The sequence below is a fragment of the Pogoniulus pusillus genome, chromosome 10 (genome assembly GCF_015220805.1).
Source record: "Pogoniulus pusillus isolate bPogPus1 chromosome 10, bPogPus1.pri, whole genome shotgun sequence".
Lineage (NCBI taxonomy): Eukaryota > Metazoa > Chordata > Aves > Piciformes > Lybiidae > Pogoniulus > Pogoniulus pusillus.
Window position 1 is genome coordinate 28,894,181 of NC_087273.1, and position 27,476 is coordinate 28,921,656.

A 27,476-nucleotide genomic window follows, 5' to 3' on the forward strand; every position below is an offset into this window, starting at 1 on the left:
ATCTGGGGTGAGGTAGAGAGGGGTGGGAGAAGGTGGAAGGGCAGTTGGGAGCCCCTCTTGGGGACACAGGTTTCTGGGAGGCGTGTTGCATTTCTGTATTACATTTTAGCTTGTATAATTCTGTATATAACTGTATATATTGTAAATATCTGCTTGTGTACTGTACTAAGCTGTAAATATAAGCTTCATTCAATTTCCAGAGCCGGATGAGTCTAGTCTGGGTGATTTTACAAAGTGTGGGGGGGTGGGTAACATCCAAACCATCACAATTAATTATATAAGTGATCTACGTGACTACCTCATTTGTAGATGTCTGCAACACATTTCTATAGTTGCATGAGACTATCCTCACTCCATCATCTCACACTGCATGACAGCATTAATTCTTCCCAGCAAGAGAAAAGATGTATGCTACATTTAAACAAAGTATTTAACTTTCTATCTCCTTATTGACATTAAGAATGTTTCTTAGACGGGCAGAAGTGTAAAGCTTAAAGGCTGCAATACAAAGAACGTCTACCAAATGGAAGACTTACCATGAAGAACATAATTACTATCATTAAGAGATCACTCAAAGCTTATCACATCCATGTGTAACCACAGTTGTTTTCAAAAAGCATTGCTATTTTCAGTAGTATTATCAGCTGAAATTTCTGACTCTACCTTATTAACTTCAGGAACTTTCTGCAAGGAAAGGTATGAGAACATTTGCGCTTAATCTGCTACCAAAGAAAGGTGGGTAGGTAGATCAATAAGGAAATAACCTAACTTTTACTTCTTTGCAAAAACTTCAGAATGTTGTTAATGAAATCTGAGACAGATTAAAACTGCCCTTTATTGAGAACCTAATGCATCTTTCCAGGTAACTACTGTTTTGTAGACACGCTCCAGTGACAAAAGGTATTTGGACAAAACATGGCAAGACAAGTTGCTAAACTGAGTTTCCTCATTAACTGATAAAGATGACCTAGATATTAAAACTGCATTAGACAGAGTTACTGAAACTGGCAGATCACCTTTGCTTTTTACCTGTGTTGAAACCCTTTGAACTGAAAGAACATGGAATAGCATGGGTCAGTCTACCTAGACATGGTAACAAATACTTTTGATAGAGACTATAGTCCTGGAGTCCTGGATACCCAAAATTCCTGTCCCTCTGTGGTTTGAATGGGAGAGGAAAAGGCACGAAAAGACCTGCTTTCCCCACCCCTACCCTGCAGGCGTGGAGAGGGGGAGCAAGGGGCACTTCTGGCACGAGGGGTGCCCCATGCAGTGCTCATGCTGGAATCGGGCTGGGGATTGGCTGTGCTCTTCGTGTCTAGGCAGTGGTAACTGTGCTCTTTGTCTAGGAAGGGTATAAACATTGGGGGACTTCCCACCTTGGAGGTCCCACCTTAGAGCTCTTCCCCCTGCCTGGATAGATTCTGCAAGGAAGAGTCTCCTGGTGCTCCGAAGGACAAGCTCCTGAGGGACAGGGCTGTCTCTGCTTTGGACGGTTTCCACCATTAGCACCCTTTATGCAGGCTCAGTAGTCCTTAATGATCCTTGGACAGCTTCTGAAAGAGAGCGAGGGGACAAGCATCTGGACTGCCCTCCTTTCAGCCAGCCTGACCTCACCTGTGAGTAAACATTAATGGCTCAGCCTGATTAATAGTGGGGACTGCTATACTTAATAACTTAGCCTTTTCCAACTTCTGACTTCCAAAATAGTCAAATTATCTATGGTATCCTTGTAAGATCTTCTCAACCTAACTGAATCTGCTAATTAAAACAAAATTAATTTCTGTATATAGTTTTGGGGGTGGGTTTTTGGAAAAATAAAATAACTCTATTTTTCTATAAGTTCCTGACTCGGCTGCATGAATTCCCTGCCTCCACAACAACTATGAACAGCATTTGTATCAAACACAGGCATTTCGATATTGTTTTTTGACATCCAAAGCAAATTAGAGTTATTCTGACAACCCACATTTCTGAAAGACAGTTTCTAGGACAAGGAGGAGATGATCTACAAAACTGCAAGTGGCAAACTACTTAAGCAGGAGGTAGAGGTTCCATTAGATAGAGATGAAGGATTAATGAATTACTATGAGACTTCATCACATCAGATAATGCTTTGTATGACTACGTGGGTAATGCTGTAATTTAAGAACTCTGTATTGTCAACAAATGAGCATTTTAGTTTTTAATGCTTTGACTGTTAGCATTTGAAGGACTGGAAGAAATGCTTTTATGAAATAAAATGCTTATGCAACAGTAATAACAAACAAAAATTACACACTGGCCCTGGTAAATACATAGATTTACCAGGAAACAATATTGACAATAACATTTTGGAAATGACTGATCTCACAGAGTTTTTCTATTTCTGTCTGAAAATCAACTTTCAGTACTGGTCACTGAGAAGTTTGGAGGTTGGTTTGTTTGTGTTTTTTTTTACTTTGGGAAACCAAAAAGTAATATAGAGGAATAACAAGAATGCAAACCATTATTGAAACAGCCAAAACTGCACGTGATGCTGATTTGAATTTTAATGTATTTTGCAAAGGCATTAATGACAGAAATATAGATCTTAAAATGTCAATAAGGAAAGACTGAAGACTAAATTTTACACACATGAAGTGTTAATTTTGGAAGCTGACATCAATAGAAGATAGAATGCAGCATCCAAAAAGAGCTAAGTCAGCCAAATGGAAAGCAGCTGCAAGGGCTGTCTCCTGACCACGTTTTGCTACTCCAGCACTATGATAGCACAAGCACTTAAGTGGCTATGGGGTGAATCACATCTGTCTAGTACATTACACAATAAATGGGTGACTAAATAAAATGTGCTTTAACAGCATGGGTTAAAGATGGCACCTATTCTTGCAGCTGCACTGGCAACTGAAAACACACGTAGGTAGTCCAAGGATCATGTGGGACAAACTGCCCCTTCATGATTGCAGCAAGACATAAAGGAAATGGAGAGCAAATGTGGATACGATGCCAAGGCAAGATGTCTCTTGCCTGGAATAGCAACAAGACAAATATCCACAATACAAATACACAAATAAAGATGAATATATATTGCTTTAACAGGATAAAATGTATTTTAAAAACCTGGTGGAAATGTGACTTTTAAATAGGCTTCACGTGTTCACATGCCTATCAAGCCATAAAATCTAAAACATCTACGAACGTTAGGCAAGAACTACCCTTTCATAATTGGAACAGTGTGGTCAGCAGGACAGAGGAGGTTATTCTTCCCCTGTACTCAGCCACATCTTGAGTACTGTGTCCAGTTCTGGGCCACTCAGTTCAAGAGAGATGTTGAGGTATTGGAACGTGTCCAGACAAGAGTGACAAAGCTGGTGAGAGGCCTGGAACACAAGCCCTATGAGGAGAGGCTGAGGGAGCTGGAACACAAGAATGTTGTCAGAGGATGTAGGCATATGATGAGAAAAGCTAGGGCCTCCTTAGAAGTAAACTTGACAAGGATTTAGTTCTAAGGAGACAAAGACAAGAAGAAAGGCTTTTTCAAGTGTGTTAACCTGGAATTTGTAAAGTATTCAATGAACACTATTTCAAATAAGGCCTGCAGTAACACAGAACACACAGTCACTCTGGTTTCTCAGAGAATCATAGAATCAACCAGGTTGGAAGAGACCTCCAAGATCATCCAGTCCAACCTATCACCGAGACCTATCCAGTCAACTAGACCATGGCATGAAGTGCCTTATCCAGTCTTTTCTTGAAGACCTCCAGGGACGGTGCCTCCACCACCTCCCTGGGCAGCCCATTCCAATGGGAAATCACTCTCTGTGAAGAACTTCCCCCTAACATCCAGCCTATACCTACCCCGGCACAACTTGAGACTCATAAACATTTAACTGAAGAATGTCACCTTATCACAAATTTCAGAACTTATTCTCTATTCAATTGCTCCTTACTAAATACTGTGCCCATACCACAGCTACCTTTATGTAAATTTAACCAAAACAAAACAAAGCAAAAACAATTTTACAGACTTTAAAGTATATAAAATATCTTAACAATGTGAATGATTGTGAATAGGCGACAAGATATTGTAAAAAAAAAGAGTTTGTTATGAAAATTACAGCAAACATTAAGAGCTTGTATAGCCAAAACAACTAACTTGTTTTGTTTAAAACTGTAGCTGTTATAAAGTTAAATATTGAATAGAAAGCTGTTCCTTTCAGTTCAAGTCCAGGTCACAACAACCTTATGGTAAACAACGTATCTCCAAGTTGTGTTCCAGGGAGGACACTGAGGTGCTGGAGCAAGTCCAGAGAAGGGTGACAAGGCAAGTGAAGGGTTTGGAACACATAGCCTATGAGGAGCATCTGAAGGAGCTGGGGTTGTTTAGTCTAGAGAAGAGGAGGCTGAGGGGAGACCTCACTGCCTTCTGTAACTACCTGAAGGGAGACTGGAGCAAGGAGTGACTAGGGGCAGCTTCTTCTCCTTGATGACAAGTGACAGTACTAGAGAAAACGGTTACAAGCCGCACCAGGGAAGGTTTAGGCTGGGCATCAGAAAACAATTCTTCACTGAAAGGACTAGCAAACATTGAAATGGTCTGCTCAGGGTAGTGGTGGAGTCACCATCCCTTCCCTAGGGGTGTTCAATTGGTGTGTGGCCCTGGTGCTTTGAGACATGGTTTAGTGTTTACCCTCCCATGCGGAGTTGAGGGTTGGACTAGAAGACCTTTGAGGTCTCTTCCAACCGGACACACTCTATGATTCTGTGAATTTCTAATCTTCTCTGTGGAATCTTTTTCATAGTTATAAATTCAAACATCTTGATTAGCTAGCCATCTCCCCTGTTTCTCTCCTGTCATCAGTTTGCTCCTTCTCCTGTAACTGTGAACACCTTCCCCAGACCTAAATACGCTCAAAATTTATTGCAGTTCTTAAGTTATACATTAAATTATCTGTGATTTTGTGTCCTTTAGCATTTCTTCAGTGGGACAATGTAACTGGACCATATTATAGACTGAAATTGTAGAAGGCAAAACAAAACAATAATGCATTTCCCTCCCAGTCCTGGAACACAGCTTTAATAATTAACAGTGTGTGGCCTTACATATGCTGAAATTAGTAGCAACATCCATCAGAGTGTAAAAAAAACTTAGTTTTTACTTCAAAATAGCTGTGGAGTAACTGCCTAGCTTACTGTGGGACAGGAAGGCAAGTTGATTTAGCACAATTCAGGATTAGGGTCATTTACAATCAGCAGGTGTTTGTTTTAAACAGAGATCCCTGATGCTGGCCTGCCGAAGAACTGCAAGTGAGTCTCATGAAAGGAAGACATGCCTGCTTTGGCTGAAACTGATGAAGCAGGACTAAAATAATATCAACACTCAACTTCAAAACAGATTTTGAGGACTAGGGTACCTGAGAAAAGACCTTTGCCTAATTAACTGCAATTTTAGTATTAAAGTCTACACTCCTCTGAAAATTAATGAGCAAAATGGAATACATGTTAAACACACATGACTGTGTTACTCAGCTCTCCTCCCACATCATGCTAAATGCCACCTAGAAGGCAAGGACAGCCTGGGCTAGGGTTTAAAATCCACAAGAGAATCATCTCTCAGTGACCAGGAGGAGCATTGCACCAGAGGGTGTGCAGGGGCAGCAGTACCAGCACCAATATGAAGGGGTTTGGTGCAGCATGGGCCAGCAGCAGAAGTGCAGCATGGCCCAACAGCAGCACTACTCAGGGAAAGACATCAACGAGGATGGTCGACAGGCTGTGCTCCTTTTTTTCCACCCACATATTTCTTGGTGCAAACTGCACCTCCAGTATATGACTTAACTTTTGCTGCACATTCTATTTTATATTAGAGCTACTGCAAAGCTTTGTGGGTCTATGTCGGATATTACCCAGGATTAATTAGCACAAGATCATCTTACAGTTAATGCCTTTATTAACAGTAATCCTGAAGCTGTTGTATCTGTTTGCGTGAATAAATTAAACCATTTGATAGTTTAAACTGTCTGATCTTGTGTCAGAGCCAAGTATTTCCATTAAGAGTCCTGGGCTCTGAGACAGGCAGACATAGGGATCTTACCCCTAACATGACACTGACTATGCCAAAATAGACAAGGATTATTTTCCCTAAAAAGTACATGTTCTTAAAGGCCACAATGAATTGGAGCAGACAACCACAAATACGTAAGACACAAAAAATAACCCACCCCACTTTGGGATGGGTCACAATTTTAAAAAGCTCATGGTCTTATTTGCCTCTAAAATAATTCAAGCCTCTAAAGATACAAGATTCTTATGCAATACAAGACAATCTCCTTTATACCTGTTGTGAAAACCACAAGTTTATACAACGGCTGAGCAACTGCAATGTAATTACCTTTTGTGCAGCAAGATGAAGAGCAGTTCTTCGGCTACGATCGGCTCTATTAACATCAGCTCCAGCCTTCAGCAATGCCTCTGCACAGTCCAGCCTGTCAGCTAGTACACAATACATAAGTGGAGTCCTTCCAAACTGGTCCTCTTTATCCTTCAGTTCTGAGTTACCTAAAAGAAAATAAATAAATAAATAATAAAAGTAATATAAGCTTACAATTATCAAACTAAGAGCAGTACTTTTTTATTAAAATGGTATCTCATAAATGAACAAGGTGATTGAAATAATGTAATATAAGATACACTCAAAGTTAGTACTTTCTACAGACATTTATGGGAAATGTCAAAATATATTTACAGAAAAAAGGTATATTCAGAAAACATTTCTTCCACAATATGCCTATTACTAGTGACATTCTGCAGTGGTATAACTCTAAATATTGTAAAAATAGTTATATAGCTCCTGTCTGCAAAGGGTATTCAAAACTTGCCTGGACATGTTCCTATGTGACCTACTCTAGATGATCCTGCTCTGGCAGGGAGTTAGACTAGATGATTTTTTGAGGTCCCTTCTAACCTCTAACATTCCATGATTCTCTGTAACTGCACAAAAACCAATTAAGCCTTCTTAAACTCATAAATATTTTAACTGAAACAACCTTTGAAGTCTACTCACAGCAATGTTTATTTAAAAAGCATAAACATGCCAATATTACATCAATATGGCTATTTACTTCACAGTGCCCTACAATATCACAGTATCACAGTATCACCAAGGTTGGAAGAGACCTCATAGAGCATCAAGCCCAACCCTTTACCACAGAGCTCAAGGCTACACCATGGCACCAAGTGCCACGTCCAATCCTGCCTTGAACAGCTCCAGGGACGGCGACTCCACCACCTCCCTGGGCAGCCCATTCCAGTGTCCAATGACTCTCTCAGTGAAGAACTTTCTCCTCACCTCCAGCCTAAATTTCCCCTGGCGTAGCTTGAGGCTGTGTTGTCTTGTTCTGGTGCTGGCCACCTGAGAGAAGAGAGCAACCTCCCCCTGGCCACAACCACCCCTCAGGTAGTTGTAGACAGCAATAAGGTCACCCCTGACCCTCCTCTTCTCCAGGCTAAACAATCCCAGCTCTCTCAGCCTCTCCTCGTAGGGCTGTGCTCAAGGCCTCTCACCAGCCTCGTTGCCCTTCTCTGGACACGCTCAAGCATCTCAATGTCCCTCCTAAACTGGGGGGCCCAGAACTGAACACAATATTCAATATGGAAACTAGTAAAATACTTCTCAATACTTCTTGAATTGCTAAGGTTAGTAAGGGAGCAATTAAGCTAAAGAAGTCTGAGGTCTTATAAAAAATACTCCAAATCTTGTGTTCCTATTTGCAGTCAAAAAACCTGAAGCACACCAGTATGCATCCCTTGCTATAAAGTTTTGCATTTCTACTATGTCACCACATAGAAACTAACACCTATAAATTAATGGGTATCAATTATCCTACACATCCCAACTCTAAATATATCTCCCAGGTAGCAATGCTGTCTACAACTACTCAAGGAACACTGAATTTTAGCAGCTAACTGGTTTGCATGGCTGTTGGTGCTTCAGAAGAACTCCAGCAGAGGTATGCCCCTCCTTTACAAACACAATCTTCACTCTCCTCCAGCATGTTATACTTATCCACATAATCAGCAATCATATTCTTAATTATCATTTCTATAGATTCACCTAGCAGAAGAGTCAAGTAGATTAAGTGTTAATCAAAGGGAATATCAAGAATTAAATTTCATTCCCTGCCAACTAAGCCTCTCACAAAAAAACCCTCCAATGAACACTGTTAAGGAGGATAATGCAACTAGAGCAAACATTTGCTCATTCCCTCCATTTCTTAGTTTCTTTAAAACCATGTTATTCTCATGATTCATTCTGCAGCATCTTATCTTGCTTCAAAATTGTGATTTCCATTGAGAAAACACTTTCTGGTCTGTAAAAAATTAGTTTAGGAATCATTTTAAACTGTTTTGTGAAAGCAGATATAAAATAATTATTTTTGTTTTTTGCCCATAGGCTTGCCTTCTCTGACTGCCCCTTCACCTTGACAATTCACTGCTTCTATAAAACAGTTTCTATGACTCTAGGTAATGATTCCCAACACCACCACCCCTCCAAAACAGTCTTTTACTGACCTGGGTCTAGCTTTCTCAAACAAAAGTTTTCTGAAGAACATTTCTTTTTCAATATCCACCCTTACACTGTTAGCCATTCTCACTTCTATTTGACCATCCTCAACTTTCTCTGTTAAGTGCTTTTATATTCACATTGTATTTAGATTCATCTTTCCATTCTTCATAGCAAGTGTTTTAATTCTAATGTCCTTCACCATTTTCAGAGTAAACAACTATAGCTGGCTGATATTGCTTGTCTGTGTATACCCAGTCAAGAGTTGCAAAATCTCATTTAGTAGCACTGATTCAAGTCCTCCTACTCACCAGTGAAGAGCAACTTAAGAGTTGGCTCTGTTCTGGGTTGTCAGTCAATTAACAATTTCTAACAATTTAGTTTTAGGATCATATCCTCAGTAGCCATTTACTCAAAACATATGAAAGTAATTTTCATTACCATGGAATCAAGTGGCTCAATTCCAGTAGTTAACTCAGATTCATACTTCATCATTTTCTCAGTCTATGCAAGCAGTCACATAAGATAATAACATTTCTATGCATTTTTTAATCTAGAAAAGCAGAAAGGGCATAAGGAGGAGGTGAATTCTGTTTATTATTAGAAGGCAGATCATCTCTTGTTACTTGAAAGAACCTTGTCTTCTGTAATATTTGAGTTTTATTCCACCACCCACACTGCAGAACATGGATGAATAAAGCAAAGACAATCAAACATGCAACTGCATATTTGACTTTTATAGTTAACATTTTCAAAGAAACATCATATCAGAGACTAGAAGCATTTGTATGCAAATAATACAAGACAAGGGGTTTAGAATGAGGAGTTGAACTAAAAAGATGCCTCAGTATAAGGACTATTATACACATTTTTGTTGTCCTATAATCAATTAAAAACAATCAATCAACAAAAAAGTGTCAAATGCAAAATAATCCTACAATCTTTTTTTTTTTTGCCTTTATCTCAGAAGGAATAATGGTAGTGGTGAAGTCTGCATTGTGAACATAGCTCTAAGTGGAGCACCATGACTCAGACCAGCTGAGAGTCTGCTCAGCAGTTCTTCGCATCACGAGGGACCCTGCAACTCATAATCACATCACATTACGTAAAGATCTAGGTTAAAACAGCCTGTTAAGAGCTGGAGAGCTTTAGGTGTATATACAGGTTGACTCCTTCCATATAGGTCATAGATCAGTGCAAACCAAACTCGTGCCTCCTCCCGGGGGTGTTGCCTCTTCCATTACGGTAGTCAAGATCAATTTGCATGAGGCCTTTGGGGGCAGAGTCTAGTTGAGAGGCATCCCTGCCCATGGTGGGGAGGTTGGAGTGGATGATCTCTAAGGTCCCTTCCAACCTAAATCATTCTATGATTCTATGAAACACAAAGTTAACTTTTGTTTCCTTTTTGCTGAAGATTGAAGTCATATATGGGTTTTAACGGTGAAGAACTGGTAATTAAAAATGTATTCAATGTTGTATGAAACATAAAATAGTGGGAGCATTCCCCAAATTCTGAGAACACAAAATTCTAAAATAAAAAAAAAAGTCATACAATACTAGGCAACTCATGCAATGCAAGCAATCTTCTGTTGGAGCACTGGTTACACAATAAACACTTGGCATGTACTGCACGTTATGGTATTTAACTCACAGGCTGTTTAACAAGGTCTTGCCATCAAGCATCAGCAGTGGTCCACATAAAGGGACACTTTGTTCCAAAACCTACTCACACTATATAAATTTTCTATTTATCTTTGATTCTGCCTACTTATACCTCTTACTGGCACAAGATGTCAAAAAGAACATAATATCCAAAATTACTGTTCTATTTCTAACAAGCATTCCTTGAAAAACACAGGGTATTAAGCAGCAGATCATACATCCATCTCCATGAATTATAAATAAACATAACCTATATCTTTGTATACAGTTGCCCATGCTGCACCAAGCTACTGATGGAAATAAGAAAATCATGGAATAGGTTAGATACTAAAGACCGTTTAACCAGCCTCTGCCTCTCCTATACTAATAACTGAATAGGGAAAACTCAAAGAGTAAAGTCTCTCCTGAAAAGGAGAGAGTCCAACTTTAATGTTACTGCATACACCTGTAGCTACATAATCAAGATGCAAAGCTTGGCTGTTAAGATAATATTGTTAAGCAATCCAGCATGCACACAGGTAATGCTGAAGCAATGCCCAAAACTAGGTGCTGCTGCTGCACAACACAGTCATGAAGTTCAGCAGTAACACCAATTGCTCAGTTTACTTCTGGCACTAAGTCATAGTTTCAGCAGTGCCTGGTAAACAGCTAAAAATATTACTCTGACGCATTCTTCTTCTCATAGGCAATACTTTTTTTCAGCCTGTCCTGGCAAAAGTAAGGTCTGTATCATATCCTGTCAAGAGACAACAAAACAGAAAAGCCAAATTTCGCTATTACAGCAAAAGCTGCATAAATTCTGCAGTTTCCTCTCTCACGTAAAAATAGCACACAGCATTTTAATTTTGTTGCACCATGATCACCATTAAAAGAAAAGTGATTTCCTCATCTGTTTCTAATAGCTGTTTTGTGGTATATTTGACAGAAACACAGAAGCACTTCACAGAATTACTGAGGATGGAATAGACCTCCGAGATCAAGTCCAGCCTATGACCTAACATCACCATACTGACCAGACTATGTCACTAAGTGCCACATCAAATCTCTCCTTAAACAACTCCAGGGACAGTGACTCCATCATCTCCCTGAGCAGTCCATTCCAATGTCTAATTACCCTTTCTGCGAGGAAGTGCTTCCTAATATCCAACCTAAATGTCCTCTGGGGCAGCTTCAGGCAATGACCTCTAGTCTTGTCACAAGGTCTCTGGGAGAAGAGCCCAACCCCCACCTTACTACAACTTCCCTTCAGGTAGTTCATAGAATCATAGAATCAATCAGGTTGGAAGAGACCTCCAAGATCATCCAGTGCAACCTAGCACCCATCCCTGTCCAGTCAATTAGACCATGGCACTAAGTGTCTCATCCAGGCTTTTCTTGAACACCTCCAGGGACGGCAACTCCACCACCTCCCTGGGCAGCCCATTCCAAAGGCAAATCAGCATCTCTGTCAAGAACTTCCTCCTAGTATCAAGCCTACGCCCGCCCTGGCACAACCTGAGACAGTGTCCTCTTGTTCTGTTGCTGGTTGCCTGGGAGAAGAGACTGATCCCCACTTGGCTACAACCTCCCTTCGGGTAGTTAGAGACAGCAATGAGGTCCCCCCCTGAACCCCCCCTTTGCCAGGCTAAACAACCCCAGCTCACTCAGCCTCTCCTCACAGGGCTGTGTTCCAGGCCCCTCACCAACTTCAGCACTCTTCTCTGGACATGTTCCAGTACCTCAACATCTCTTTTGAACTGAGTGACCCAGAAATGGACACAGTACTCAAGGTGTGGCCTGACCAGTGCTGAGTACAGAGGAAGAATAACCTCCCTTGTCCTACTGGCCACACCATTCCTGATACAGGTCAGGATGCCATTGGCTCTCCTGACCATCTGGGCCCTCTGCTGGCTCACATTCAGCCTGCTATCTACCAGTAACTCCAGGTCCCTTTCTGCCTGGCTGCTCTCCAGCACTCTGTCCCCAGCCTGTAGTGCTGTTTGGCGTTGTTGTGGCCAAAGTGCAGAACCCTGCACTTGGCCTTGTTAAATCTTATCCCATTGGCTTCTGCCCACCCATCCAGCCTGTCAAGGTCCCTCTACAGGGCTCTCCTACCCTCCAACAGATCAACACCTGCGCCTTAACTTGGTATCATCTGCAAACTTACTGGTGTTGGACTCAATCCTCTCATCCAGATCATCAATAAAGATATTGAACAGGATCAGGCTGAACTAAGAGAGCTGGCAGATGGTGTCAAAGGCTTTGCTGAAGTCCAGGTAGACTTCCCCACATTCACCGGACAGGTAACCTGATCATAACCTGATCAGGTTGGTCAGACAGGACCTGCCCTTCCTAAATCCATGCTGGCTGGACCTGATCCTTTGGACTTTCTGTAGGTGCTTTGTGATGGCACTCAAGACAACCTGTTCCATGACCTTGCCTGCCACTAAGGTCAGGCTGACAGGTCTGCAATCTTGAGGTTCCTCCTTCCAGCCCTTCTTGTGGATAGGCATCACATTGGCCAGCTTCCAGTCTCTGCGGACCTCTCCATTGAGCCACAATATTGATAAATGATGAAGAGTAGCTTGGCCAGCTCATCCGCCAGCTCTCTCAGCACCCTATGATGGATCCCATCACATCCCATGGACTTTTGAGGATTCAAGCAGCTCAGCAGGTCCCTTACAGCTTCTTCCTGGATTACAGGGGGACTATACTGGCCCCTGGTTCCATCTGCCAGTTCAGTAGGCCAGTTGTCCTGGAGACAACCTGTCCCACTATTGAAGATTGAGGCAAAGAAGGTGTTAAGTACCTCTGCCTTTTCCTCTTCTTTTATTATTATATTCCCCCTCTGCATCCAATAAGGAGTGGAGGTTGTCCTTGCCCCGTCTTTTGCCATTAATATATTTATAGAAACATTTTTTATTCTCCTTAGTAGCAGTGGCCAGCCTAAGTTTTAAATTGGATTTGCCTCTCTAATTTTTACCAACAAGATCTAGCAACATCCTTGAACTCTTCCTGGGATACCTCCTTTTTCTAACAAAGGTGATACACCCTCTTTCTTTTAAATTTAATTCCTTCAGAAGCTCCTTGCCCATCCAGTCTGGCTGTCTCCCTCATCAGCTCATCTTCCAGCATACTGGGACAGCCTGCTGCTGCTCCTTCAAGAATTCTTTCTTGAAATAGGTCCAGCCTTCCTGGGCCCCTTTGTTTCTAAGGGCTGTTTCCCAAGGAACTTTCTGAGTTAGTTCCTTAAATAAGCCAAAGTCTGCCCTTTGGAAGTCCAGTGTGGAGGTTTTGTTGATGCCCCTCCTGGTTTCACTGTATATTGAAAACTCTGTAATTTCATGGTGACTGGACCCCAGGCAGCCTCCAAACACCACAACTCCCATCAGCAGGTCAAGCAGAACTGTACCCCTGGTAGGCTGAGATAAGAAGTTGTCCTCCACACACTCCAGGAATCTTCTAGACTGCCTCTTCTCTGCAATGGACAGAGATAAGTCTCCTCTTCTCCAGGCTAAACAAACTCAGCTCCCTCAGTCTCTCCTCATAAGACTTTCCTTCCAGTCCCTTCACCAGTCTCACCACTCTTCTCTGGACCCACTCCAGCACCTCAGTATCTTTCTTAAAGTGAGAGGCCCAGATCTGCACACAGAACTTGAGGTGATGCCTCACCAGTGGGGGGGGGCAGAATTACATTCCTAGTCCTGCTGGCCACACCATTCCTGATACAAGCCAAAATGTCATCAGCCTTTCGGGTCACTTGGACACACTACTGGCTCATGTTCAACTAGTTGTTAACCAGCACTCCCAGGCCCATCTCTGCCAGGCTGCTCTCCAGCCACTCAAACCCTCAGTCTGTAGTGCTGCAGGGGGTTAATATTTCTTTGTGTTTCAAAAATACATCTTTGGGCTGTGAGATTAACAGAATCACACTGAAATTAGCAAAAACTCTTTGTTGTTGCTTTTGGTAGCCAGGATTTGGAAGCTCATCCCTGCTATGTGCAGGTGGAAGGACTTTTTAAAGATCCAGGTATTTAAAGCTACTTTGTAATTGCTTCCTACAGATTTCTAGAAGCATCTCCATATCAACCACTGATCTATTTATACAGTGTGCTACAAAATAATGAACAGATAGCATTAAATGCAAACAATACATGTTGGAGCCATTGTATGATAAAATTCATTTGAAGGCCCAATTAAAAAAATGTGTTTCAACCAGTAAACTCAGTTCCCATCATTTTTTCCTCCTATTTAAGTCAGATCACTTCCAGTTGTCTTTTGAGAGAATCAGATATACCTTATGTGTTAGTTTGAAGCAGGCTAGAATGTTTTGGTGAGAAGAACCAGATTACAGGCCGTGAAAGGAAAACAATGGTGATGTCTACTTCCCTCATAGGCTTGCTGAGATGTATAGGAACAAGACATAAAAACATAGATAACCACTCTCACTGGGGCTGCTGGCTGAGCTGCATCTTACTCTCTAACCTCACCCTCCATTTTGGACTAATCCACTTTGCTTCCTAACCCCCTGGCTGAACCTCTATTCTTCCTTGGGACTGGGGTAAGGTTGAGAGGGGTAGGGGGAAGTTGAAGAGGCAGCTGAGAGCCCCTCCTGGGGACTCAGGTTTCTGGGAGGGGAGTTGTGTTTCTGTATTACATTTAATTTTGTATATTTCTGTCTATAACTGTATATACTGTAAATATCTGCTTGTATATCGTGCTAGCTGTAAATAAATAGCTTCATTCATATTCCCAGAGCTGGCTGAGTCTAGTCTGGGTGATTTCTAAAGTGGGGGGGCTCAGAGAACAGCCAAACCATCACACCTTGTAAAGAACTATTTACTTCTTTTTATACAGCTTAGACAACAGATTCATGTACCTTACTATCTTGTCTTCAACACAGACCAGCAGAAGACGCATAAAGAAATTTGACAGCTGCTTTAGCATGATGAATCCTTTACACCCGTTAAACCTGGCAGTTAATGGCATAAATACAGACCACAGTCCTTTAAACATCACAGTCCTTTTACCAGGCTCCAGGAATGCAATTTTCAAAAAAAAAAAGCTGAGCAAGTAAAACTTCCACAGTATCATCAAGAATTGCATTTAATTGAAAGCACTAAAAATCTAAGTCTTTACCTATCATATGACAGTTGCATTCCAAATGTATGTAAGGTTGGTTTTGGAACACAGAATGTAAATATACCACTTCTTAAAACTACTAGCCTGTAATGCCATGAAGTTCTTTGATAGCAAGAGAAGACAAAATACCATGTTTTTTAATGGATAGATTTTTTTTTCTTAGTTGAGCTTTGATAGGACAAGCTTCTCTCCTTACCTTTAATTTGTTCTAAGAAACTCTATTACTGTATGAACAAATAGGGTCAGCTCATTTTGTCTCCAAATATTATAGTGACAAGACTTAATTAACTACAATAAATAATCTGTAAAAATAAGTCTATCAAATTTCCTCCAGAAACAATTCCAAAAATAAAGATTTGCAGCCACAGTATTTCAGCCCAAAGCACTTGTCCAGAATTTCAAACTCCCTGAAATAGGAGCCCTGAATTATTCTTCTGGTTGCACCACTTACCAACTTTCTGGTTTACTTCACTCAGAAGTATCAGCCAAAGGCAACAGGAAATAAAAAGAAAAAATGGTCATATTTTCAGGACCACATTTGTGCTAGAAATACATACCAATAAGAAATGTAAATATATTTTAGAGATCAGAGCAGTAAGTCAACCCCAAAAAGTTCCAATTCTAAGTAATCAAAACACATCTACAATGAAAATATTTACCTGCTATTAGCTTTTGGAGGGTACTCTTATCTCCATTAACAGCAGCAGCATGCACTTCAGATGCCAAGGAGGAACCACTGAAGAAGTAGCTTGCTGAAATATTCATACTCTTTCAAGGTATTACCATAGGTCACATCTGCACCACCAACATTTTTTGTAGGAATTCAGTCCTAGAAAAAAAATGCAATAAAATAGAATAGTTTTCATAATGAGTCATCTGAATGACTCAATGTTGAAGAGAATAAACTACTCTGTTAAAAACACAAAAGAATGAACACTTTTCTTATTTTATGGATTAATCTACCTCTAGCCAAAATTAAAACAGGAGAAACCTGTGTTAAGGAGATACATGCCTAGTTACATTATAATTTCATTGCCTTCAACACACAATTCAGCAAATGAGCTTCGAAACAGTCTGCAAACAGCACAAATCCAACAGAATGTTCCTCAGGGTGTTGCCCTTCATGCTTCAATTCAGTAATCAACAAAGTTTGTTATCTAGCATCCAGATTTACAAGCTGAAGTATCTTTCATTTCACCAACTGGCATAATCCAGATCAGCTTTCTCACACATCAGAAGTGTTCCTCAAGCCAGAAGAGAAGTGGGAAAATGTGTGTGTAAAAAAATCCACAACAAATTAGACCAGAGTCTTGCTCTAAATCCTGTCTCAGAGTGGCAAATGATAGATGTCAAGACAGCAAATATATACATATCTATATAAAGTAATAATTATATATATATGAATGTTGGGGTAAAATGTTAGTAAAACACCAGAAAACCATAGAATCATAGAATCAGTCAGAGTTGGAAGGGACCACAAGGATCATTTAGTTCCAACCCCTCTGCCATGTGCAGGGACACCCTACCCTAGAGCAAGTTGGCCACAGTCTCATCCAGCGTGGCCTTAAACACATCCAGGGATGGGGCCTCAACCACCTCGCTGGGCAACTCATTCTTGGGTCTCTCCACTCTCATGCTCAAGAACTTCCTGCTCATCTACAGTCTGAACCTACCCATCTCCATCTTTGCTCCATCCCCCCAAGTCCTGCCACTACCTGATATCCTAAAAGGCCTTCCCCAGCTTTTTTGTATGCCCCTTCAGACACTGGAAGGTCACAATAAGGTCACCTGGGAGCCTCCTCTTCTTCAGACTGAACAGCCCCGACTCTTTCAGTCTGTCTTCACAGCAGAGCTGCTCCAGCCCTCTGATCATCCTTGTGGCCCTTCTCTGGACACGCTTCAGCATGTCCACATCCTTCTTGTAACTGGGGCTCCAGAACTGGAACCAGAGTGGAGTAGAGGGGAAGAATCATCTCCCTCGACCTGCTGGCCACACTTCTCCTGATGCAGCCCAGGATCTGCTTGGCCCTGCTGGCTACAAGAGCACACTGCTGGCTCATGTTGAGCTTGTCATCCACCATCACTATGTCCACCATTCAGTTTTATGTAAAACGAAGTAAAAAAAAATCTACAGCAGATACTGAGCATGACTGAACATGTGATTATGCCTCACATACAAAGAAAAAAATAATAAATTAAATAGAAGTACTCTAATATAATTTCAGACTCTTCTTCATAAGCTCCAAATTTCCTTGAAGAGCTGGTAAGAGAATTAATACAGGAAGCTTTATGGCAAATCTGAGTTCCTCAAAGAACATTCACACAACCAGTTATCAGTTCATACCACATCCCCATAATAAGCACAATTGTAGAATCATGTGATTGTGTAAATCTGCTCAAAACCATACCAATGTACTGCATCCACCCTACATGAAAACACATAGTATAACTCACTGTCTAAAGTATGCCATGTGATAACTGCTTTTAATACTAGCATCAAAACTGCTGCTTCTCCATCTTGTCCTCAGCCAGCCAAGCTCATGCTATGTTGTCTCTTACAATGCCTAGCAGCATCACTGAACGACTCTTTCCTGAAACATGTCAGGTTGAGTTTTCATAACCCATGAAATCTGGTTCACCATGCTCTAAGAAATAAAACACCTTACCTTCCATCCTCTCTCTCCTACAAGAACTAGTTAATGGTGTGACCAGAATAAGATGCTAATTTCCTTGAGTACATATACGAGAACTCCGCAATAGTAGAACACTTTCTTGCTTGTGTCCAAGGATCTCCCTCTGACATATGTTGGTCACTTCAGATCCAGGAGTACATGCAGTATTGTCTAAATTTATCAGTCCTTAAAGAATGTGCTTTGTGGAAATAGGCAGTGGATCACCACACTTTATTAAAGCAAGCAATTTCTGCAAATGCAACTTTTGTTTCAGCACCCCAGTCACTTATGCAACAGCAAGCACATATGGCACTTATACCTGTCTGAAGTGACCAGTTATTAGAGCACAAGTTACTTGTTTCTACACCACTACTGATGTACTCAGTTGAGTCTGCTGGTGCAGAAGCTTGAGCATGAGCTCCTGACATAACTTTCTGAAAGTATTTATTGTCATGAACAGTTCTGGAGTAATTCTTGGCCATCTGAAACCTATGGAACAACATGATCCTATCCTACTTCTCTCTTCTGCCACAAATGTTGGCATTACATGACCATGATCTTAAATCACTCTTGGAAGTCATGAGTGCTTCCATCCTTACTGTGTTTGGTGAACCTCTCTGCATTTCAGAAGAGACATCAAATATTTTTTGACACACTTGTTCTATCACATGAGCAGGTGATCCCCCCTATAATCACAATCCTGTCATTAATGGATTGATGGCCTTGTTGACTTCTAGAAACTGAAAAAGGACTTCAAAGAGTCCATTGTGACAGGAGATGAACCACATTTCCACTTTTAGAGCCATGTAAGACAGGCCAACAGTGCCATAATACACCACAACAAATTACAGAAAAGCTCAGCTTGACTTAGTGCTTAAAAAAGCCAAAGAAAATGAAGATGCATACAGATCCACACAGGGTGGACAGAACTTAAGCACATTCAAACAAGTTATTCAAAGTCCAAGTTACTCCTACAGCTATAAAGATCTTCTTGCTATATGAAGAAAACTGCAATACTCAATTGCAGCCTAAACTATGTGAAAAAAGGGAAAAGGCTGCAGAGTCGGATCATGTGATACATAGTTTAAGGTGCACTTGGAATTACAAGACCTCAGTTTGTCCTTCATTTATCTTCAGAGTATATAGAGAAAAAAAATACATCAGTGTTCTCTACATGATTAAGGGCACCTGTAAGGACCATTGAATTTTACTAATTTAATTCCTCAAAGTTATTACTACCATATTTTCTTCCATTTTCTTTACATTTCTCCCTTCCAGGAACACTGCAAGACAGTAGTGTAACATTCAGTAAATACTGAGAAACTGAATACACCACCAGAAGCATCCAAATTACATGAACAATTACAAAAAAATGACTGCATATGGAAGAGAATTAATACTGAAAGATCTTCATAATTACCAGATGAAAACAAGAGACACATCTGCATGAAGTGTCAAAAATCATACAAGTGAGAGAAGTAACCATTTTCTCAACAGCAATTCTCACTATAGCATCATAACTCTATTTGAAAGTGATAATTCTGCATCAGAGAAATTCTGAAATTTCTCTGAAGAGAAACTACAACAGGAAAATATGTGACTTTTCTCACATAACTGAAACTGCAAGAGGAAAATACATGACTTTTCTCAGCTATTTCTCTTGAGTACATGACAAACAGATCACAGCTATCTGGAAGAACTGTTTGATAAAAATCCTCATTGACAAAAAAATGAGTCATTGTGCTAGTTTGAAGCAGGGTAGAATGTTTTGGTAAGAAGAACTAGATCATAGGCTGTGAAAGGAAAAGGAAAACAATGGTGATGTCTACTCCCCTCAGAGTCTTGCTGAAGAATAAACGAAAACATCAGATAACACTCTGGCCATTTTGTCACTTTCTGACTGGGCTTCTGACTGAGCTACATCTAACACACCCTCCACTCACCTTTGCTTCTTAACCTCTCGGCTGAACCTCTATTCTTCCTTGGGACTGGGGTAAGGTTGAGAGGGGCAGGGGGCAGGTGCAGGGGTGGTTGAGAGCCCCTCCTGGGGACTCAGGTTTCCGGGAGGGGAGTTGTGTTTCTGTATTACCTTTTACCTTATATATTTCTGTACATAACTATATATATTGTAAATATCTGCTTGTATACTGTGCTGCTGTAAATAAATAGCTTCATTTATATTCCCAGAGCCGACTGAGTCTAGTCTGGGTGATTTCTAAAGTGTGGGGGGCAGGGAACACCCAAACCATCACAGTCATTCATTCATAAACGATGAAATCAACACTAGAAGTCAAGAAATAACAAAGAAATTTGCTTATAAAAAGTTACATATTGGGCATTATCTGTAACATACATTGTATTAGTGGAAACAAGTGAATTCTCTTACTTTTCATGAACCTAACATGTAGATGAAAATGGCCAAGTCAAAAGAAATGAAGGGACAGTCATATGGACACCAAAAGCTCTTCAAGGTATGTGAACTTCACTACACAGATAAAAAGAATTACATAATTTTTTCTATTTGTCAAAACAGAAAGCTACCAAAATCTAAGCAAGATCACTCCTTCAAATTCTACTGATACGGTTTCCAAATGAAAAACAAGCCGCTATGAAAAAGTAACAGTGTCTTTCAAATACAAATTAATTTATAAGAGACTGGGGAGAACAGGTTAAGGTAGACATAGCAGAACTGACCAAATGTTCCTGCTTCCGATTATTAAAACAAGTATGATAAGTGTGTATGGGTATATACACGTACACACACACACAGACATACACACAGAGACATATATATTCTCAGCTCATGAAACTGACAGGTCAAATTGTTTTTGCAGGGTCACACACAAAAGTCTGAGCCTGTCAGGCTTTCTCTGAAGCCAAACTGGCCTTCACTTGCAAAAGCTGATGTAAAGGACTTCGTTTTAAATGGCTTTATGCTTCGTTTCACTCCTTACACTTGTGTACATACTGTAAAGGTGAAGAACGCGAAGTACAGCTTTCCATAACGTTTTTGAGACAGCTGTGTAAGGTCTCAAAGCATAGATATTCTGTAAGGTATAAAGTAGTAGTGGAAGAGTACGAAGGACTGCATTTTCGGTGTTCTTCTTTTTCAGTACTCGGAACTCAGGAAGAGACAAACCCCACAAATCTGTTGAAGCGCCAAGAAATAAAAGCCAACGACGACGATCCACTTTAACCACATTCTCAAGCATAAACTTCCCAGCTCTCACACCAGCCTCTCTGCTCCCTCACACACAGCTGCCTTCCTCTTTGCTAACACAAAATTGCTTCCTCAACTCCGAGGACACGAGAACCCTTAAGAGTCCAGTGCCCCAGTACTCCTCAACTTCCCGACAGCCAAACCCCCTTCCCCAGTCCTGGAACCTAAGGGCCAAGCCGGCATCCGCCGACGCCAGACGGAACACGGACAACTTTCCGTAGGCCCCTCGGGCTGCCCAACTCGCCCGATCCCTGAGGACTCGGCTCCACGGAGCCACTGCGAAGCTCCCACCACCACTAACAGCTGGCAGAGACCCCGAGGCGAGCCTGAGCGAGTGTTTCACGTTCCCGCAGATGCCGTAACAAGCCGTAAAGCCCAAACAAGAGCGCAAGGGGGCTGCGGTGAGACGACTCAACCCCCGCCAAGGCAGAAAGGGTTAACACCGCCCTCTCCACCCTGTCGCCGCAGCTGCTCCCCGTTACTCACCTCAGCCCCACCCGCCGCCTCATCGCGCCCCCGCCAGGCCACGCCCAGCACGGGCGGGGCGGGGCTGGCGCGGAGCAGCCCCGGTGCGTTCTGGGATCGCCTCCTCACTTCCCGCGCACGGCGGAGCGGGCTGGAACTACGCCTCCCAGCGCGCCCCGCGGAACCCGGAAGTGGGTGGCGGAGGCGGGGAGCGCGGGGCCCCGCGGTGGAACTTGCCCGGGTGTTTCCTGGCGACGGGGGAAGTGAAGAGCCGCCGTGGAGAGAGGGAGCCTTGCTTCTCCCCCTCCCAGGCGCCCGATCTACCATGAGACCCGCCATCTTCCCGCTCCTGCCTGACCCTGGCTGCCTCCTCCTCGTCCTGGTGAGCGACTGGCTCCTCACAGCTCTTCCCTCTTTTGCTACAGCTTCACCGGGGGAAGCATCGGCCCGGGCTGGGAGGCGTGGGGGTGGCCGGCAGGCCTCGGGGCAGTTCCCTTCTGGCTGCCAACGTCCCCCCAAGCGGCCCGCTTACATGCGCCGGGGATGGGTATGGAGCCAAGTGGCGGCCCTCATTCTCGCTGCTGGGGGCCAGGGCCGTCCCGCCGGCACCTGCTCGGCGGGGGAGGGGAGGAAGGCGAACGGCGGCTGTGGGAGAGGCCCCGGTTGGCGGAGCCGGGTGTTGTGGCCGAGGCTGATAGGCTGTGGACCCGGAACGGGCCGGCGGCGGGGCGGGGCTGGGCCTGAGTCCGGGTCCGGGTTTGGCGCTTTTCGGGCCGAGGCTAGGGAGCTGCCGCGGGCCCAGGTCACTGGCCTGGTGAGCGGTGGAGCCTCGTTTGGCCTCTTCCTTGGAGAAGGCCGGTGTCGCGCCTCCCCTATTCAGGAACCAAAGAAGGAAAGCGAGGGGAGGGAGCGGGCCCGAGAGGGCTGCGTAGACCCTCGGGCGGTAGCAGGAGCTGCGACTGCCCGGAGGGACATGCCTTACCGGTACTTTCCCAGGGTGTATTTGTCGCCCGTATTTCGGTGCCGCCGTCCTTAAACTGGTGGAAGCGTGTTCCCGAATGAGTATAGGGCTGCTTGTGCGACCTTTCCGTGAGCATGCCTGCAGCAAAGCAACCGCATCCGAGATCAGTGGCCGAGGCAGGGAAAAGTTCGCAAGCTGTCTTGCACCGTCGACAGATTTATCTTTACTTGTCAGACTGCTGCATTACTTTTTCCGACTGGCATTACGTGCGCGACCTAATCCTCTCTCTGGCTTTGCACACACAGAAACTCAATTACCAATATGTTTTGTGGAGATAAGTTGTCTGTGCCGTCTATATATGTCTCTCTTTTTTTTCTTAAAAAGACTGAGGTAGTGATTCTTACTTCTCCAGGATTTTATTGGACTGGACTTTTCATAGCATAAGTGACTTGCAGAGCGAATGTAAACCTGTGTGAATAAGTTTAATAGGATTTGGTCTTAAGATACTAATGTGTTTAGTTAATCTGTTTTAAACATTCCAAGAGTAAAATTGGCCAGAAACTGAAGATATAATTTGAGGTAAAGGTAGACAGACCTTTGGTGATCCAAAGAGAAATACGCAGCAACATAGCATCTAATGAATGAATGAATAGAAATGTGAGGCCAAATACTTACTGAACAGAAGAAGCACTTATTCCTCTGAAATGTACACTGCTACCTGGCTAAACTCTGGCTTAATTATTACAATGGACTTTGAAAAAGCACTCATGAAATGTTTTATTTATAGATTACTATTTATAGTGTGTTAGTGCACTATATGAGAGAAAAAACAGTCACATGTGTGTTATTTGTGCTAGGTTAGTTTTTGCTATTCAGTAAAGATTCCAATGAGTGTGTACTGCTTTGAAATGTCATTTAACTATGAAAGTACGAGTTTGACAAAGTGGACATGAGTTAATGAAAGCATTTTTCTTTCTTCATGGCACAATTGATCAATGCAAATTCAATATGCAGCAATTAGATCTGTATGTATGCCAACTACAAAATAGGAAATGTCTCATTTCTGCTTTTTAGTTGACATTTCTTCATGCATGGGTCACTTAAGCCTATTTCTAATGTCACTGAAAAGAACTGCATGCAGAAAACCTCAAAAAAGTACAGGTTGGAGTTGTTTTAAAAAGTTCTTCAACATCAAATCAGATGTGGACCCTGTTGTGAGGTGATGAGGTACATATTCAGATCAAACCAGTGAATCATTCCTTGATTCCATAAGCAAACTAGGGATTGGAGAGATCCTTGTTCTGTAAAATAGCTGGAAAACTGTTTTCACAAAGTATATTTTGTTATGGCATGCAGAGCGTCTGGTAAGGTGTACAGGATAGGCTTTAAAGTTCTGGTGACTTTGTCCTTCTTGTTACTGACAGCCATGAATACTAATAATCAGCAATATAAATTATCTTGGTTGATAAGTTTTAGGAGAGCACTCTGCTCTACATCCAAAGGATGTCGTCCTGTCTAGCGGAGTCTGTTTTGTTCATGTGACCTTTTAAGTTTTACATCAATTGTTCCTATAACAGAATGCAATGATTGGTAACTGTGAAAACAGCATACTAAACTGGTCTTGCTTGGTGATAGCAATAAAGTTAGAAGAAATTATTTACATTTCCAGACTTTTGGATAAGCATGGGTTTTTTTTCTTAGATGAGGAATTAAAGTGCTGCAAAAGAAAGAAAAAATCCAATGTCAATATCAGAAGTTCTTTTGTCTAAAGAAGTTTGACAGTAGGAGAACACTAGTATTTTAGAAGGCTTTGAGTCTCACTCTGATATTCTTCTCTTTGACTGAAGGTTGAGTTGCTAGCATGGAGACTGCAGCACAAAGTGTTACAGAAGGATACCTACCAGTCCCAGCACAAGCCTTTTCTCTTGCAGTTTTTCAGCCTTGTGTGTTAGCGTTGGACTGGGCTGCTGGGAGATGAAGAGGGGCTGGAGAGAAGATGGTTCAAGTACAAGCTGGCCTTACCCCTGCTCCTGCAATACTGGAACTGAGTGGAAGGAGCAGTTCACAGCACAGGCTGTAGAGGATTGTGTACAGCTGACTGCAAGACTGGAACAAGGTGTACAGTAATGTCGTGTGACTCCTTATAGATGAAGATGTTTGTGCCATGTTGGCATATTGCTTAATACTGAGTAGGATAGATCTTTAAGGTGGATCCAAAAAAGTGGAATAAATGCTGACTGGACAGTGGCTCATCACATTCTTCTCCAAGTAAAGGTGTGGTTCTTTGGCTTTGGTCTAACCAATTGGTCTATATGTTTGCCTCTACCTGTGTATTTGTGTTTATGTATATACCTTTGCCTATAAAAAAAAAAGAAGACAATCTTGGACTTGCTTCTTCTCCATATGTATGAAAGACATTTGAAGTATTGCTTACTACATCATTGGGAGGCTCATGCAGTGTCTCTGAGGAGTAGAAACTAATAGAAGACCAACAACTGGTAGTGAGGGAAATGAAGAATGACGATTTCTGTGGATTTTTTTTTTCTCTTTTTTTTAAAAATCCCTTTCTCTCTGACAACTACCAGGATTTCCCAATTCTTACACTTCAATCTGTGGATGTTACTAGGTTTCAAAACACCACTACTATACCTCTTTGTTGTTTGTTTGAAAAGGTGGTGTGGATGAACTGAAAACATTAATAGATTCTGCACTTCCTTTGGAAGAGAGGTGACACTTTATGATGTGAAATGTTGGAATGTTCTCTTAGACTTAAAGCTTACATGGTCTTTTAGTAAGCATTTGCTTCTCTTCACTTGGGGTTATTGTGGAAGCATGGTGTATATTCCATTTATGATTCAGTAGTCTCACCATCTATGTGTGCTCTTCCCTAAAGGTTGATGCAATTTATCACTGTCAAATAATATTTATTTTAACAGCTTGTCTACACTATCATTTTTTGTATTTATCAGAGCTTTCAGAATACTACTGCTATAGCAATGCAATTACAGCTGCGAGGAGCAGTAACTGCGAGGGGACACTAGTCAATGAACTTACTGAATTTTCTATAGGGTAATATTTCTGTTTCTTGTTTGGCTGCCACTGCCATTCATATCTTGTTAACGAGACACCAAGTACCCAAATATTGAAAGCAAAAATGAAATAAAGTAGGTCTTTTGATTTTAGAAACTGTAGTAATTTGCCCAAAGAGAAGTTGAATTTCCTGTACATTCCATGTATAGAATGTATTTCTGTCCGTTTGCCCCTCTCTGTGTATATATTAACAAACACAATTTATAGTTGGGAATCCTGCTTAGAGTGGAGCAGGCTGAATTTGAGCATTAGTCAAAGGTTGTAGTTAGGCGAATTTTAGGTCATTGTGCCTTACACATTGAAAGGGTTTCCCTCCAAGAGTACCATAGGAGTTCTGAGTTGTCAATCATGTATCATGGCCTCTAAAGAGTGATATAATGGTTAACCGAGGATCTTTCCCTAGGGTAAGATAGGGCACTAGGGAAAGCTTAGACTGGTGCTATGAAGAATTGCATCTTTTTTGCTATTCCATGTGATGGGCAAGTTTCTTGTTTGGCATGCTCAGGAGGGAAGAGGAGAAACTGAATTGATTCTTCAAACAGAAGACCTGGATAGTCCTCAAAAATGTGTAAACAGGTTGTCAACAATAGGGTGTTGTGATAAGCTGTTGCTGGCACTTGAAAAACACTGTGGTGACACCCCTTGATTTTTTTTCTTTCTGATATTCTTATTGTTCTCCTCCATAATTGGCTCTGTACAGTTTTGGGGTTTTATTTGTAAGAACACCTTAATTAAGAGAGTACTCCTCATACTGCTTTCTTGGGAAGGCAGAATTATCACTGGTTAATTTTATGTGTGACTAGCAGTTATTATTTGTGTTTTAATTGAATCTTAAGTCTTTCAAAAGAAATAGGATTAAATGCTGCTACTCGGGAGGACAAATTGTTCACCTTGCAGGCTCTTTTGTAAGCCAGACTTTTATGGTTTCCAGATACTTTGTTTGCTCAAAGGGAGGGAGTTCTCATATGAAAAGGAAGTATACAAGGTTGTGCTATAAATTTTATACCAGAGCTTCTACATAAGCTCTGCAAGAGTATCTAGAGATATTTTCAAGTAATGGCTGTTTCATTAATGGAGTGGGTTTGGATGTGTTAGCAATACCTTTTTTTCTCCTCCCCCTACTCTCCCTTCTTTGTTTCAGAGTGAGCTCTCTAGTGATTTAGATGTGGAACGCTGGAACTCTTGGGAATGAAGCAGAAGCAAATAGGTTATAGATGTCAGAGCCCAAGGAATGTTTTCTTCTGAAACTCTAAACTGGAGAGAGCTCCCTTGAGAAGTAGAGGAGGGCAGGTGCATTGTAGAGAATTAGGAAAGGAAGTGAGATCAGATTTCTGGATGAGAGTTCTGCCTTTGCACTTCTTTCTGTCATGACAGGTCTTTGTTCATCAGAAGCATGCTAACCAGTAATAGAAACATACATAACTCCCTTTGTCAGAACTGTTAGTACAGATACAACTGCTTATATCATGTAATAGAGAAAAAAATATTCATAATGGAAATCTTGGAATTTTGATTTTTTTATTTACTGACTGAACTATTTTACATTGTTAAGGTTACTCTGTAAAGCTGTTGCTGTACTCAGCTCTAATTCAGAATATTTTTTTCACTGCCAGTTGAGGATATTGTATTTATTCAAACCAGCTGTAGGACTCTGTCCATATGAAATGATGAGAATTACTGAGAAACTGCCTACCCTGACAAAACACCCTTTAGAGCTAAGAGCTATTCATGCCATTAAAGCAT

The 27,476-nt window shown here is 41.7% G+C and overlaps 2 protein-coding genes across 3 annotated transcripts in view; one reads left to right on the forward strand and one right to left on the reverse strand.

Annotated features, from left to right (window-relative positions):
• Positions 1–16,111, reverse strand: part of INVS (inversin) — a 112,390-nt gene extending 96,279 nt beyond the window's left edge. The window contains exons 1-2 of one of the 2 annotated variants that reach the window (XM_064150083.1): positions 15,985–16,111; positions 6,371–6,537 (exon numbers count right to left, since the gene is read on the reverse strand). In XM_064150083.1, coding sequence (XP_064006153.1) covers positions 6,371–6,537; positions 15,985–16,090 — 273 coding nt within the window. In that variant the 5' untranslated portion in view covers positions 16,091–16,111. The remainder of the gene's footprint in view (positions 1–6,370; positions 6,538–15,984) is intronic. The other variant, XM_064150084.1, reaches the window with a different exon arrangement.
• A 5,722-nt stretch (positions 16,112–21,833) lies between these two features.
• Positions 21,834–27,476, forward strand: part of ERP44 (endoplasmic reticulum protein 44) — a 60,853-nt gene continuing 55,210 nt past the window's right edge. Inside the window, exon 1 of the mRNA XM_064150086.1 lies at positions 21,834–22,064. Coding sequence (XP_064006156.1) covers positions 22,008–22,064 — 57 coding nt within the window. The 5' untranslated portion in view covers positions 21,834–22,007. The remainder of the gene's footprint in view (positions 22,065–27,476) is intronic.